General features: G+C 45.8%; 1 protein-coding gene and 1 long non-coding RNA gene across 4 annotated transcripts in view; one reads left to right on the top strand and one right to left on the bottom strand.

The window, feature by feature from the left end:
* FAM171A1 (family with sequence similarity 171 member A1) overlaps window positions 1-10,906 on the bottom strand; it is a 130,010-nt gene extending 119,104 nt beyond the window's left edge. Inside the window, exon 1 of one of the 3 annotated variants that reach the window (XM_058669281.1) lies at window positions 10,559-10,902. In XM_058669281.1, the coding sequence (XP_058525264.1) occupies window positions 10,559-10,655 (97 nt within the window). In that variant the 5' untranslated portion in view covers window positions 10,656-10,902. Of the gene's footprint in view, window positions 1-10,558 lie in introns of all 3 variants that reach the window. The other 2 variants (XM_004578589.2, XM_058669282.1) reach the window with 2 other exon arrangements.
* Window positions 10,907-11,095: 189 nt separating this feature from the next.
* The window catches only part of LOC131481250 (uncharacterized), a 201,033-nt gene continuing 196,972 nt past the window's right edge, over window positions 11,096-15,156 (top strand). Inside the window, exons 1-2 of the long non-coding RNA XR_009246183.1 lie at window positions 11,096-11,199; window positions 11,562-11,651. This is a non-coding gene — a long non-coding RNA (uncharacterized LOC131481250). The remainder of the gene's footprint in view (window positions 11,200-11,561; window positions 11,652-15,156) is intronic.

The raw sequence follows: 15,156 nt of genomic DNA on the forward strand, positions 1-15,156 counted from the left end.
TCAGCACTGCCAAAATGACATTAAAAAAATCCTTCCTCTAAGACAAATACAATCACTTTCAAATTCTGAGCTAAAAAATCATGTCCAAGCAAATGAAAATGTTCAACTGATTTAGAAACAGCTGAGTCTTCAGGAAACTGATCCTTCTCTATTCCCACAGGATTCATGTTAAAATAGGATAAATAACTGTTTCATTATCTTTCATAAACTCAATACAAAATTCCAAGATATCTTTTCTAAGCTATCTGCTACTTCCAACAATTCCAAAAGATCTTACTGGTTTTTATATTTAAGTGTCACTATAAATTATATATAAAAGTAAGGGCTCAAGACATTGGTTGAACAGAGGTGAACATTGGAAACAGTGGGTAAGACACCACTTAAGACTCCAGTGTCCCACATGGAGTGTCTGTGCTCAAGCCTCAGGTTTGCTTCTGATTCCAACTTTCGTTTACCGTGCAAGTTGAGAAACAACAGATAATGACTCAAGCAACTTGGATCTCTGCTACTATTGTAGGAGACTTGGGATGAGTACCCAGCTCCTGGTTTTAACCTGGGCTAGATCTTGCTAGTGTATCCAATGAAGAGTCTCTACTTCTCTCTGCCTTTCAAACACATAAAATTATTTTTAAATGCTGAATATATCCAACCCAAAATCGATCATCTTATATGTCTGATCAGTTTAATATGAACAAGCTTTGCCTTTTCTTCACAATTATTACTCAGTAATCAGAAATCACCTTAGCATCACTACTTACTACATACTTAACTATGTTGTCACTACTTAAAAAGTGATCACCAAATGGATCTCTTTTACCTAATTTAATGCCATTTAGAAGAACTAAGTGATGTGCTATATGCTTCCTGAAATTAACCTTCTGCTGTCCTCTGGATAAATGTATAAATGTGAAATATCCAGAAATAAACATCACAAACAACTGAGAGCTGGACTTGCAGTCATATAAGAGTCAGTTGGTTTCACCTTACTCAAGAGACTCTTGTCTAATGACATAAAAATGTACCTTACGGAGGCTGGCTTTGTGATGCATGGGTAGCTGGCATCCCATGCGGGAACAACAGTTCATGTCCTGGTCACTGCTCTGCATGCGGACGGAGCTCCTGGCTTTGGCCCAGCCAGACCTAACTATTGTGGCCACCTGGGGAGTGAACCAACAGATGGAAGATTTCTTTCTCTCTTTCTCACTCCCTCTCTATGGCTCTGCCTGTCAATAAACAATCACTTCTAGGGGCCTGGCGGCGTGGCCTAGCGGCTAAAGTCCTCGCCTTGAAAGCCCTGGGATCCCATATGGGCGCCAGTTCTAGTCTCGGCAGCTCCACTTCCCATCCAGCTCCCTGCTTGTGGCCTGGGAAAGTAGTGGAGGACAGCCCAATGCATTGGGACCCTGCACCCGCGTGGGAGACCTGGAAGAGGTTCCAGGTTCCTGGCATCGGATTGACGTGCATCGGCCCGTTGCGGCTCACTTGGGGAGTGAATCATCGGATGGAAGATCTTCCTCTCTGTCTCTCCTCCTCTGTGTATATCTGGCTGTAATAAAATGAATAAATCTTTAAAACAAAACAAAAAAAATCTAAAAAAAAAAATAAACAATCACTTCTAGTAAAATACCTTAGAGGTGTTCTTATTCCTTTTTTTTTTTTTAACAACTTGATTATAAAGTATCAGGGGGTAAGAAGTTCCAAATAATCAGGCTTAAATGCAAATATGCTCTCCTACCTCCACTTTCTGTCTAGTAAGTATTTAGCACGCTATCTTCACACGTAGATGCCTGCATTTGGGAGCGTGGGTGCAAGAACAGAAGAGAGAACCTGCACAGGTGAGTGGAAGTGAGGATAAGCAGCAATCACTCAGAGGATGTTTGCTGGCTGGAGATCAGGTAATTGACACTGGTGAAGAACAGGAGCCAACACTGGCACAGGCCCATGAGGAAGATAGGGAGGTCGTAATTTACACTGAATGAGTAAAAGGGAAACAGCTAAACATTTTCCTGCAGGAGAGATATACTACATGAATAAAATGGTAAGTAAACATGCATAAGAGTTTGGGTCAAAAGAACAGACTGAAATAAAGATATCCTGTGTTCGCAAGTACCTCTTGAAGACTGAGGTCTATGTGGCAGTGGAGACAGAAATGAATGCACAGTGTTTATGAGAAAGGATAAGGAGACAGATGCGTTGCCTTACCATGCAGAGAAGTCTCTGGCCTTAAAATATGAAGTGGTTCTCCCTGACTCTTTTATTTATCTTTTGGACAAGGCCTAAAAGTCAAGAAGGCTCCAGTTTCTCTTCTGATTGAGAACAGTTCCTTGGCTGAAGACTGCCACCAGGACATTCTGTTATCCTTCTCCTTGGCCCAGAACACAAAATCTGAGTCCTTTATTACTCCACCAAATCACCAGTGATCCCTTCATCTGCTGCTCTGTGACCTTCCTCTCCTCACTAGGCTACAATGAACTTGATGCTTTGCTTTCTAAGAAGATAAAAACTATAGGAGACCCCAGTGTCTTTAATCTCCTTGTATTCTCTAACAGACACAGTGCTGAGGCATGTCCAGGGCATCCACATTGCTTCTTTCTTTATCAACATGGGATCTCCTTCAATCACTCACACATTCCTGGTCCCAGAGATGCTGGGGTTCTTTTGCTTGAGAAAGGCAGAGAAAACTGATGGAGTGGGTGGTGAGGCTCTGGAGACCATAGGGAAGCCACTGGTTCCTTAACAATTCAAAACATGGAAGGCCTATGGTGACACTTGATAGTCGTTTAGTTAATAGATACATTCTTTCTTTCTTTCTTTTTTTTTTTAAAGATTGTTTGTAAGAACAACAAAGCAAGATGGAGAAACAGCGAGCAAAAGAGATTTTCTAATTACATGTTTACACCTCCAAGTAGCCACAATGACCAGTGCTGGGCCAGGCAGAAGCCAGGAGCCAGAAAGTCTATCTGGGCCTCCCACATCAGTGGCAGGGGCCCTGATACTTGGGCCAGATTCCACTGCCTTCAGAGATGCACTGTCATGGAGCTGAATTAGAAGTGGAAAAGCTGGGCCTCAAACCAGTGCTTTCACAGAGGATGCTGGCATTGCTGGTGGCAGCTGAAGTTGGCCACACCACGTCATGCACCCTAACAGATATGTTTCACTGGAAAATAAAGCTCAGTCTGAAAATAAGCAAGATGTCCAACTGTGGTTTTGGCAGGGGTTGAAAGGTTACATGTACTCCCCACAAGTCTGAATCCTACTCAGAAATGAGCATAGCAGACTTAATATACCTTGCTTATGAGCAGAAGGGAAATCATGGTCCACTGATCCATCTCATCCAGAAGAAAAATAACTTTTTGGGTGGTGCAGAAACATTCTTGGGTGCTCCCCAAGAATCCCTGTCATGACTCTAGTTGGACAAAATTTTGTTACATGTTTGCTAGGCTTCCACATATTTCTCTGTAATCTCCAGTAACTTGGTTCCAAAATATGGTTCATGCTACACTCTGACCGCATACAGTGTATGCCTCTCACAGTGCTTTGGAGTTAGGGTCTGTATTAGTTTCCTATTGTTGAAATAACAAATTACTACAGGTCAGAGACTAAAAACCTGATTTTATGATCTTCCAGTCCTGGAGGTCAGAAGTGCAAAAGCAGCCTCGATGGGCTGAAGTCAAGATGTTGCCCACACTGCATTCCTTCTGGAGCCCCTGGGGCAGTGACATGATTTAGGAGTCAGCTTATGTGTCCCAAACAGGTTTGTGCTATGCACTTAGTCCCCAAAGTCTTGTGCTAATTCTACCAAGAGGATTGGAAACTTAACCCAATTATGGTATTTAGAGGTAGAGCATTCGGGGAGATGAGATTGTATTTGAACATATCATGGTGGCTTTAAAAATAAAATAAAATAAAAACAGCAGAGAGACAGGCCCTTCCTCTTGTCACGTGAACCTCCCCATCTCCTCAGGATTCAGCCAGCAAGAATGCTGTCACCAGATGCTGAATTAACAGGGCTGTCTTATTTCAGGCTGTGAGCCTCCAAAACTGCAAATCGAATGAGCCTTCTTTCTTAAGGACCTCATCCTAGTCTCTTGTTCTAGAAACAAGAAGATGCTTGATGGAAGGACACTCTAGTCCTGTCTCTTCCACATTTTAGAGGCTGCTTGCATTCCTGGGCTCATGGCCCCTTCCTCCATCTCCAAAAATATCTTCCCTTTCTGTAACTCTGACCCCCTGCTTCTGTTGTTCCCCCTCTTCCTCCGACTGCAGTCCTCTGTATTTCTCTCATAATGATACCTGTGAATACACTGGGCCTATCTGGAAGATCAGACCAGAGATGGAAGAGTTTCCCATCTCGAGGTCCTTGGCTGAATCAACTCTGCAAAGTCCCTTTTGCTCATTTACAGACTGCAAAGTTTAGAACATGATCCTCCCTGGGGCCATCCTTGCAGCAACCATAAAGTGCACACAGCTAGAGAACACCACTCATTCCCTTCAGTTGATTTACTTCTCTTGGTCGGGGTTTCCTCATCACCAAAACAAAAGGGAAAAAACTCTGTTTTCTCAAGATCTTTCTGATAGTAAAAAAACGCAGTATAAAAAGCAACCATGGGAGATGGCTGGCTGTGTGAACTGTAGCAAGTATGTTGGGTTGAAGGAGGAAGATGAGCAATGCATTGAGGCAAGCATAGTCCATGGAAAGGGAGGTGGCTAGAAGCAGGAGAGACAGGAATAAACAATGCTGAAGGAAAGAGACAGCAAAGTGGGAGCCATTCACACAGCAGTGCTTAATGACTGGAGCCTGCAAGGACTAATACATTCTGTAAGGGGTGAGAGAAAAAACACCAAATGCTGGCAAGGTGACCTGAATGTGGGAAGAAGAGGTATCGGCAAATGGCATATAGATTAACCAAAGCCAGAATCCTCTGAAATACACCAGTTCAACTGTTTACCAAAGGGTATCTATTAGGAAGCCCTTTCTAAGTGGTTACTCGTCTCACATTTTACATCCTTACAAGTTTGACTTTTAACAGTTTTCTTAATATAGGGCATGCTATTGAGTCACACCACAGAATTTTTTTTTAAAGCTATTTCATATAATTAATTGGTCTACTTAGAATGTTGAAGCTTAATTTTTAAAATATATTTAAAGTAAGTCAGTTCCATGTTTGCTAGAATTGAATAATTCAGCTATAGCTATAGTTTTATAACTGCTAAAGTTGGGGTTGGCTTTGTGGTGTTGTGGGTAAAACTGCTGCCTGTAAATGTTAGCATCCCACACAGGTGCTATTTGTATCCTGGTGCTTCACTTCTGATACAGATTCCTCACTGCACCTGGGAAAAGCAGGAGCTGCCCTAAGCGTTTGGCCCCCTACTCCCACACTGGAGACCTAAAAGATGCTCCTGGTCCCTGGTCTTGCTTTGGCCCAGCCCTGGCCACTGTGGCCACCTGGGGAGAGAACCAGTGGATGAAAGATTCTCTCTCTCTCTCTCTCTCAGTTCTCTTTCTCTCTCTCTTTCTGTAACTCTACCTTTAAAGTAAATAAAAAAAAGTACTAAACTTGCATTTTGTGAAATATTCATATGTAATATTTCCTTATAATGAGATCAAACTATAATATTAATGTGTATAATCATTCCCTTTAAATATGTTTCACAAACTACACACACTTTCTTAAGAATCTTTTTTTGGGGAGTGGGGAGAGTCAGATATACAGAGAGGAGGAGAGACAGAGAGGAAGATCTTCTGTCTGTTCACTTACTCCCCTAAGTGGCCACAATGGCTGCAGCTGAACCAATCTGAAGCCAGGAGACTGGAGCCTCCTCTGGGTCTCCCATGTGGGTGCAGGGTCCCAAGGATTTGGGCCGTCCTCAACTGCTTTCCCAGGCCACAAGCAGGCAGCTGGATGGGAAGCAGGGCCACCAGGATTAGAACCAGTGCCCCTATGGGATTCTGGTGTATGCAAGGCAAGGACATTAGCCACTAGGCTATTGTGCTGGGCCCACGGATTTTTATCACAGGACAAGCCTAACAAATCTCTGAAATATGTTTTTTCAATATTTTATTCAGTATTCATGTGTTTTTCCAACATATTTCTATTAATTTTTTTAGTAAATACTATTTACTATAGTAAAAAATGCAGTTATATTGACCAAGTTATGAATAATGTGTTCAAAATGAAAACCTGATTAAAGCTGATAAAGTACTTTAATTGGCAAGATATTACTTAAGATGTCCATGCAATGTTTACTTCTTTTGGCTAGGATTTTAAGTTAATAACCTGGAACTTACAAATTACTGTAAGCAAGTATAAATACGTTGTAACAGTAATTCATGAAGTCATTTCAAAGATATACCCAGCGGCCGGCATCATGGTGTAGTGGGTTAAGCCAGCAGGGATGCCCACATTCATATGGGTTCTGGTTCAAGTCCCAGATGCTCCATTTCCAATCTAGCTCTTTGTTAATGGCCTGAGAAAGCAGAGGAAGATGGCCTAAGTGCTTGGGCCCTTTCTAGCTATGTGGGAGACCCACATAAAGTGTCTGCCTTCAGCTGGCCTGTCCCCAGCAGTTGCTGCCATTTAAGGAGTGAAACAATGGATGGACAATCTCTTTCCCTTTCTCTATCCCATCTCCCATTTGTCCTTCTGTCTATATAATTCTTGCTTTCAAAGAAATAAATGTTTCATTTTTGTAAAGCTCTGAGAATTCCTTTAGGCACTATCATACTTGCAAAGGAGCTCAGTGACTTTTGTATGCAGTTTCCCAGGATGAGAGCCCTGGAGTTACATTTAGATGTTATGGTCTTACAATAACCTCAGTATAAGTCACGCTTATTGAGTGATCCTCCCATGGCTTCACCACCTTTCAGCTGATCCCAATGATCTAGTAAGTGCAGTTTGAGTTTGAAGAGGACAGAGGTAGGCAACCATTCACTTCACATATTATGACAGACTGTAGCTTTCACCTGCTGAACACTTCGTTGCAAAGTATCCTGTTGTTAGATAGCCAGCAACAAAGTAAGCTCACATAATGGGAGACTGAGCATGAGATTGTTAGCCTGGCTCTGACCTTTCTTTTGTCAGGTAAAAGTAACAGCATCTTTACAGGGTCCACATGCACAGCTTGCTTCTCTTCAAGGAGTCCCCTCTGGCAAGCCATTGTCAAGGTTCAGTTTTGTAAGAGATGCACAAAGCCAAAATTGCTCAATAATTTTGGACAATAGTTCCTGTAAAATTTCCAGAGGAGAAAAAAAAAACTAGATTCTTCATAGCAACTTGGATAAAATACTTCATAAACACATGAAATCATCTTCTAGAGCTAGTTCAAATTCACGATTAGTCATGTGACAAATGTCACACTAGGAATCACTTTGCTGACTCAAGGCAGCTACAGTTAGAGAATCTCAAGCCAAGCCTTCCATTTTATTTTAAACAGATAAATAGCAGAGAATTGCCAAGAAATTTTACAGATGTTAGCTTCCTAAGATAATATAATAAAGATTCATTTGATGATTTAGTTCCAGGAACCTACTTTGAATATTACAGTACATGATCTCCTTATGTTTCATGTCTCTAGTTTTTCCCTAAGTGATTTCCAAATGTTGCTTGTACATAACGTATGTAAGCTGTGCTCTTTCAATGTAACCGTTTCTATAGTAAAAGCAAAACTTATTTTGGAGAAAGTAAACATTAAAGCTTTTCTTCTTAAAATGTATGCCAACTATGATGACAGCTATGTGTATTATGGTCTATGGATTAGCTGTTTCCAACCTCCCAACCACTCAGGCACCAAATAGGTACCAAACAATCCACAACCTGCTGTGGAAATGCAGAGCGAAACCAGAGCATTGGTCCTAATTGTGTGTAAATCAAGAAGAGTGGAGAATACATGAATTTAAACCATCTGGTATAGCAATTTAGATGCTTGCATCCCACATCAGAGCCCCTTGGCTGGAATCCCAGCTCCGCTCCAGCTTCCAGCTTCCTGCCTATGCATTTGTCTGCGAGTCTGCAAGTGATGGTTCAAGCAGTTAGGTCCCTGACACCCTAAATGTGAATTTAGTTCCTGGCTCTGCCCAAGCTATTGCAGTCTGGGGATGGTGGGGAGAGAATTAGTGAATGGGACTTGTCTCTGCTTTTTTGTCTGTCTCTCTCTCTTTCTCGCCCCATTTCCCCACCTTCTTCTCTACCTCCCTCTCCCCCTTGCAAACAGGTAAAAATTATATCATAAGATACAGAATAGTTTAATTTCAAGGTGGCTGGAAGATCTTAGTGGGTTGAAGGTGACCTCTGAATGTCAAAAGAGAAATTAACCATGTTGCTAAAACTGCCATTTGCTCAAAAGCCAGGGGCTAGGGAGGGTAACCCTGATTTCTGACAGAACTCCTAAGTTTAACACTTTAAAGATTTATTTATTTTTATTGGAAAGGCAGATCTACAGAGAGAAATAGAGACAGAGATCTTCCAAATGCTGGTTCACTCCCCAAATGACTGCAACAGCCGGAGATGAGCTGATATGAAACCAGGAACCAGGAGCCTCTTCCCCATCTCCCACACAGGTGCAGGGTCCCAAGGCTTTGGGTCATCCTCTACTGCTTTCCCAAGCTACAAGTGGGGAGCTGGATGGGAAGTGGAACAGCTGGGAAATGAACCAGAGCCCATATGGGATGCCAGTGCATCAAAAGAGAGAATTTAGCCAACTGAGCCAACACACTAGGCCCTGTATTTAACACTTTTAAAAAGCCATCCTTCCCCCCCAAACAGCAAGCAAGGAAATAACATAAGGGAGAAAAATTCCAAGATATCTGAACTTGCACACAAACCATACCACACCTCACACTCTAAGATACGTCTACCCAAGCATATCCTTTTAGGCCTACCATTTCCTTTGCATTTTATGGAATATTCCATTTCTGAGACATTTAGCTGGCCAATCTGACTTTGAGCTACAAAAGCTACCAAAAAACATGGTCTTAGACCTAAATCCACAATTTTTTCACACCTGCTTTAAAAAATGAAGCTGTGCTGTTTCCTATTTTATAAGAACATGAACACAGTAGTCGCATATTACTGTTATTTCTAGTGCAAAGAAAAAAAACCACCTTCTCTTTGGAATTAAGGGCCTCACTGAGGCGGAAATAACACATTTGCTAAGATAGCTGATTCAAAACGCAGTAGGGTATGAATGAAAGAGCTCCAATTCGACGCTGATGATCTAAGGTCCTAAACATTCATTTCCTACAGGATAAGACATAAGAGTGTTTTTGTACCTTATCAATGCCCCCCACCAACATACATACATTACTGCATTCATGCACAATCCATAATGGCCACATTCTACCATAGCCATAGAAGAAGCGATGCATTCAAGAGGTGCCAACAAGTGCTGAATATAGAAACCTTTAATTCCACTTGTAGGTAAACCTAGACTGTGGGCCTGGCCCCCCCCTGCTCTGTCCTCACATCTAAACACCAGACTCCTAGGGTGGGTTAGCAAGAAGGAAGGAGGTAAGTCAGGGGTTCAGCAACAGGATGCTGCAAGGTGTGAGAAATCTGGGGGTCTACCAGCTGCCTGGAACTCCCTGGCAGGGGGAGCAACGAAGCCAGAGGGAGTCCAGGCAGCTGCATTCTGGTGGACCAGGATGCTCATCCGCGGTCGCCCCCAGGCCCTTTCCGAAAGGTCAGCAATCCAGAAGTACTCCAATTTCTGTCCATCGGTGCCTGCCCAGGAAGCTTCAGGCTTACCCACGAATAAATTCTGATTTTAAAAACAAAAGATAGACAGACTCGTGGTCGTTCTCACAGGAAACCAATTACTCCCAGGGCTAAAAAGCAGATTTGCGGAGGCCAAAGACTAGACAAAAGGCACGAGCTGGCGACACACAGACCTGGAAATCATTTTGTTTTTTAATTTGTTTTCTTCTAAGTGCTTAGGACCTCCCAGGTCTAATTCTTTCTTCCCTCTGAGGAGGATTCTTGAGCAAATTCCCTAGCGGTCTGCAACAAACGTCGGGTAGGTGGGCGGGGGGGGGGGGTACGAGGAAAGACCCTAAAACTTTCCCAACCCGCAGCAATCTTGTGGCGGGCAGCAGCGGTGGACATCAGCGTCCAGGGGTGCACCCCGGGGCAGAGACAGCCCCCTCCCCACAACAAAAGGACCCAGCGCAGTCCTCGCGCTCCGTTTCCAGGACTGCAGCCCCGAGTCCTAGGCGACCCCACTCGCCGCAACCAAGGAGAAGGAACTGCGCGTCCGTGTTGTGGCATAAAGGAAAGGATCCTGGGATGCACGGCAGAGGAGCCACCAGCAGCTGGTGCCACCGCACCCGTGCCCGCAGTGATCCCCGGGTCCCCTGGAGCATCGGCCGGGCGGGCCCGCGTCCCTGGGCGGCGCCGCCCCCTGGGGAGCACGGAGCAGGGGGCTGCAGGCCCAGTGGCTGTGGCTCAGGCTGCGACCGCCGCCGCCACAATGCGGCCCGGGACCCTCCCGTCGCCGCCGCCGCCTCCTCTGCACCAGGCCCCGCGCGACACAAAGCCCCCCGGCCCCGCCGCCGCCCACCGACCTTGGGCTCCGGCGCCGGGCTCCCGCAGCGTCTTGGTCACCGCCTTCCAAACGTGGCAGCCCAGTAGGCAGAGCAGTAGTGCTACGGACCTGCTCATCTCGGCGCCGCGGGGCCGGCGGGCGGCTCGGGCTCGCCGACAAGAGCGGGCCGGGGGAGCGGCACGTCACGGACGGACGGCCGCCGCGCCTCCCTCCATGTTGCCTGGCTCCGCGCGCGCCGGGCCCGCCGCCCGATTGGCCCGGCCCCGCAGCCCGCGGCCGCTCCCTCCTCAGCGCCCCGCGCCGGGTTTCCCTCAAGAGCCGCGGTGGCGGCGGCAGCCCTGCCAGCTCCGCCAGCGCCTTAACCCCTTCCTGCCCCGCCCCGCGGCCCGCGGGCGGCGCCCAGGCCCCGGGCCCACGGTGCCACCTGGCGGCCGCCGCGCCGCGGGAGCCTGGCTTCGGTCGCCTGGACGCCCTGCGGCCGCCCGCTCCCACTCGTCCGCGGCGTTCCCTTGCCGAGAGCCTAGGAGAGTAAAGAGCCCCGGCCTGTGTCAGGTAGAGGCATTTGTGTCAGGGATGTGACCTCCCTGGGTTCCCTCAAGGTGACCTGCATCCTGCAGCTCTCTCCTCAGGGTCGGCGGGAACGCGACTCCCCAAACCCGGGTCGGAGCTCTCAGTACCTCCGCAGTGAAGGAGGAACATAGTGGGGGTGGACTGGGCTTGGGTATGGGACTAGATGAAGGAGGAACATAGTGGGGGTGGACTGGGCTTGGGTATGGGACTAGAACCTGTAGGGCGAGGCTGGAATTGACGTGGACTGAGGCTCTGGACTTAGAATGGCACTGGTGACAGCCAGTAAAGAAGGCCTTTGGTGTGGGTTCTACTGCCACAGGTGCTTGTGCTGGGGACAGGGACAGCAAAGCGCCAGGGGGAGGTAAAGCCGAGGCGCAGCGTGGGGTGGGGTGGGGTGAGGTCAGAGGACACAAAATTACCTGGAGGAAACACAGAACTGTGTGGCATTTCAGGTTGAACCCAGCTCAGGGGCTTGTTTGCTGAACACCAACCAGGAAGACCAGGTGTGACCGAGAGGAGGATCAGGTGAGGAAACTGCTCAGGTATCCAGGATTTGGAGGGAGATGGGTGCTATTGGGGGTCCTGGGTTTTTCAAGGGAGTGTACAGATGGGCCTAGAAGGTTCCGGAGTATGCTTTTACTCAGAAGTTATGTGTCATTCTTCACAATAGTTGCTCCAAGAGGCAGGTATCATTGCGCCCATTCACAGATGTGACAACAGAGGTTGGCATTTGGCTGAAAGCACATAGGGAGTAAGTGGGAGAGCCAAGATTCCAATGAAACAATCCACAGTTGAAAATCTGCACAAAACCTTCCAGCCTCCCTGAAGTCCAGGGATGTGCCCCTGTCCCCAGCCCAATTGCCCTTTGTCTCAGCCGGCTTCTGTCTGCATGCCCTCCTCCATGCAGGGCTCATGTCCACTGAATCTCTACCTGGTGCCCCAACCAGCATCACACTGTACCCCATGTCTGCCCCAGACCTAGGCTCTGAAGAAATTCACTCCGGACTCAGCATCTGCCCAGGGCTGCTTCCAGAACACCGGGCCAGAAGAAGGGTTATTGCTATAATTTTATTAATTGAGCATTAAGGCATGGCAGGCACCGTACCAAAAAGAGAATGAAGGATGGCATTTGCCCAGTTGGCTTACAGTAGACAAATTATTATGATACACAATAAAAACTCGGGGGTGGCTAAGCCCATATGGCTTTGATAGTCACCTGTGCTATAATTTGTGCAAACTGTGCACCTGCACAGGGCAGCAGGTAGTCAGAGAGGAACCTCACAACTGGTGACTGTTTCCCTTCTTCTGACTGCACCTCCCCAGGACACGGCTGTCGCTCCAGGGTCCATCTGGGTGACAGGGAAGGAAATGAGTGAGTGATAGTCCAGCTTAGCCCTCAACTTCAGCTTGGGCACCAGCCCACAGGAACACCATGAGATCAGGCCAGATGGATGGGTGAAGGATGGTTTTGTGATGCAGGCTCAGTCTGAAGCTTACAAGTCACTTTCTTGGGGGCAGAGGGCTACTTCTAAGAGAGGTAGCATTAAGCCTGCCCCAGAAAATGAAATTTTGCCTTTAAGTCCTTTGAGGTAATTCCTTTGGTGGAGATGTTAGTTATGGGAAAGGACCAGTTTGAGCAGAAATTGAGCTAAATTGTCTGGTCTTGAAGAGTGAAGGAAATTAGTGTTTCGGGGTACCTACTTTATGCCACTCACTGGACTTGGAAATATTTCCTCTCAACAATATTATTGTTTATAGTTCACAGTTGAACAAACTTAGGCTGAGTGACTAATTTGCCCAAAACAGAGATATGAAGACCCTAAATTCAGATTCCTATGTTACCTCCAAGAAAATATTTTTTGGAAGAGACTAAACTTACCTCTAGCAGTATCCAAACTGTTTTTAACAACCTGGTAATGCCAGCGTGGTCTGAAATTAGTTAATAGTTTGGTCCCAATATCAATTTCCTGATTTTGATAATGTACTGTAGCTATTATTTGTAAGATGTTACTTTTGGGGAAATGGGGAACAGTATACGGAACACCTCTGAACGTTTGTAGTTATTTCTTATGAATCTATCATTACTTGAATTATCTATCTATATTTTACAAAATCCTTTTCTATTACCACTTTCCTAAGCTATGTTCTTGACTGAAACACCAATCCTAGTATAGCATACTAAACATTTAAGGGATCCCAATCCTGTCTGTAAATGCTCTTGTGATTATTGTATAGAACAGACTTGGCCCTTTAGGGGAAGTCTCCTAACTTCAAAGCAACCCTGAGGCTTGCAGACATTGCTGCAGGCCACCCTCCTCCTCCCATCTTGCAGATGCTCTTGTGAAACAGAGAGAGGTTAAATCATTCACACAGGATGTTCTCTAAGCCAAAAGAGTGGGGACCCCAGGGAACGTTGCCTCATCCCATGGATATTTTCCAGTTGTGTGGGTGGGAGGCTAAGCATGCACAAATTCTGCTCCATCCCCAAACAAATTCATTCGCATATCATGTACCCAGAATGATGTAAGAATTAAATAATCACATTTATCCTTTACTGAAATAAAAGAATACAGGTTACCTTTTCTCCTGTTCTGATCATCAGGCACCCACGCAGTCACTTCAGGCAGAAAAAAAATTGCTTGAGAGGGAGTGTTTTGAGAACAATGGCAGTTAGAAGTGTTATTTCCTTCTAGAACTTTTCCTGTTGCTCTTATTGAAATCTCACATTGTTTGACTAGAGATGAATTATGGCTGTACTTATTTGAAATTGCTCAGAAGTTGCTTGCCTGCAGCATTTGATTTCAATTTTCAAAGCCTGTGCCAAAAGAAGTCAGCCCCATACAGAACTTTTCCTGTCTGGATTTTCCAGAGACCTTGGTTTCAGAAGCTCTGTGTCAAGGTTGCTAAGTCCAACATTATTCCATTGAGATCTGATGTTGGTGTGCGCGGGGTAGAACTTGTCTTAGTTCACTTCAAAAGGCTGTTGTCCTTCCTTCTTCCCTTTCCCTTCCCAGCCTCCACCCCCACCCACTCCTGAATTAGCAAACTGCCAGTAAACAGCAAACTGCTTATGAAGACTGCATAGATCAGAAAATATGGCCGCCAAATTCTGACTTCTGTATGCAGGCAGTTTTCTTGAACTGAGATACAGTGTAACCACAGATAGACATAAGAAGGAGTTAGCATTTTTTTTGTTTTAAGGAAAATGGGCAGGCATTTGGACCAGTGGTTAGATGCTGCTTGGGATTCCCATATCAGACTGCCTGGGTTCATATCTTGGCTTTGTTCTTGATCTCAGATGCCTGTGGCTGTGATCCTGTGGGACAGCAAGCCATGGCTCAGGTATCTGAGTCCCTGCCACCCACACGCATGTCTCAGACTTCTTGTGACTTAGGCTGTGCCCAGACCTTACTGTTAGGGGCATTTGGGGGATGAATACCAGTTGAAAAATCTTTGCCTCTGCTTCTCTTTCAAATAAATTGAAAAATAAAATTTTTTTTTTTGGAAAGAGTTGTAAACTCTTATTTAAAGAGGAAAATGAAGGGTAAGGAAATGCTATCCATGATGTGATATGTTTAAGTGAGCCTTTACCCTCCCACTTTCTCCTCTGTGCTTGGCTGAATACCACACAAGGCTACCTGGAAAGGTTGGTGGAAAGTGAAATGAAGGGCCCCGGTGACTGTGGCCTAGCGGCTAAAAGTCCTGAATGCGCCGGGTGTCCCATATGGGCGCCGGTTCTAATCCCGGTAGCTCCACTTCCCGTCCAGCTCCCTGCTTGTGGCCTGGGAGGGCGGTCACGGACGGCCCAAACCCTTGGGACCCTGCATCCGCATGGGAGACCTGGAGGAGGTTCTAGGCTCCTGGCTTTGGATCTGCACAGCACTGGCTGTTGTGCTCACTTGGGGAGTGAATCACCGGACAGAAGAGCTTCTTCTCTGTCTCTCCTCCTTTATGTATATCTGACTTTCCAATAAAATAAATAAATCTTTTTAAAAAGTGAAATGAAAAGATAAGTTTATTACGGTGTAAAACATTTTTGAAGTCCAT

This window comes from Ochotona princeps, chromosome 10, assembly GCF_030435755.1.
Source record: "Ochotona princeps isolate mOchPri1 chromosome 10, mOchPri1.hap1, whole genome shotgun sequence".
Taxonomy (NCBI): domain Eukaryota; kingdom Metazoa; phylum Chordata; class Mammalia; order Lagomorpha; family Ochotonidae; genus Ochotona; species Ochotona princeps.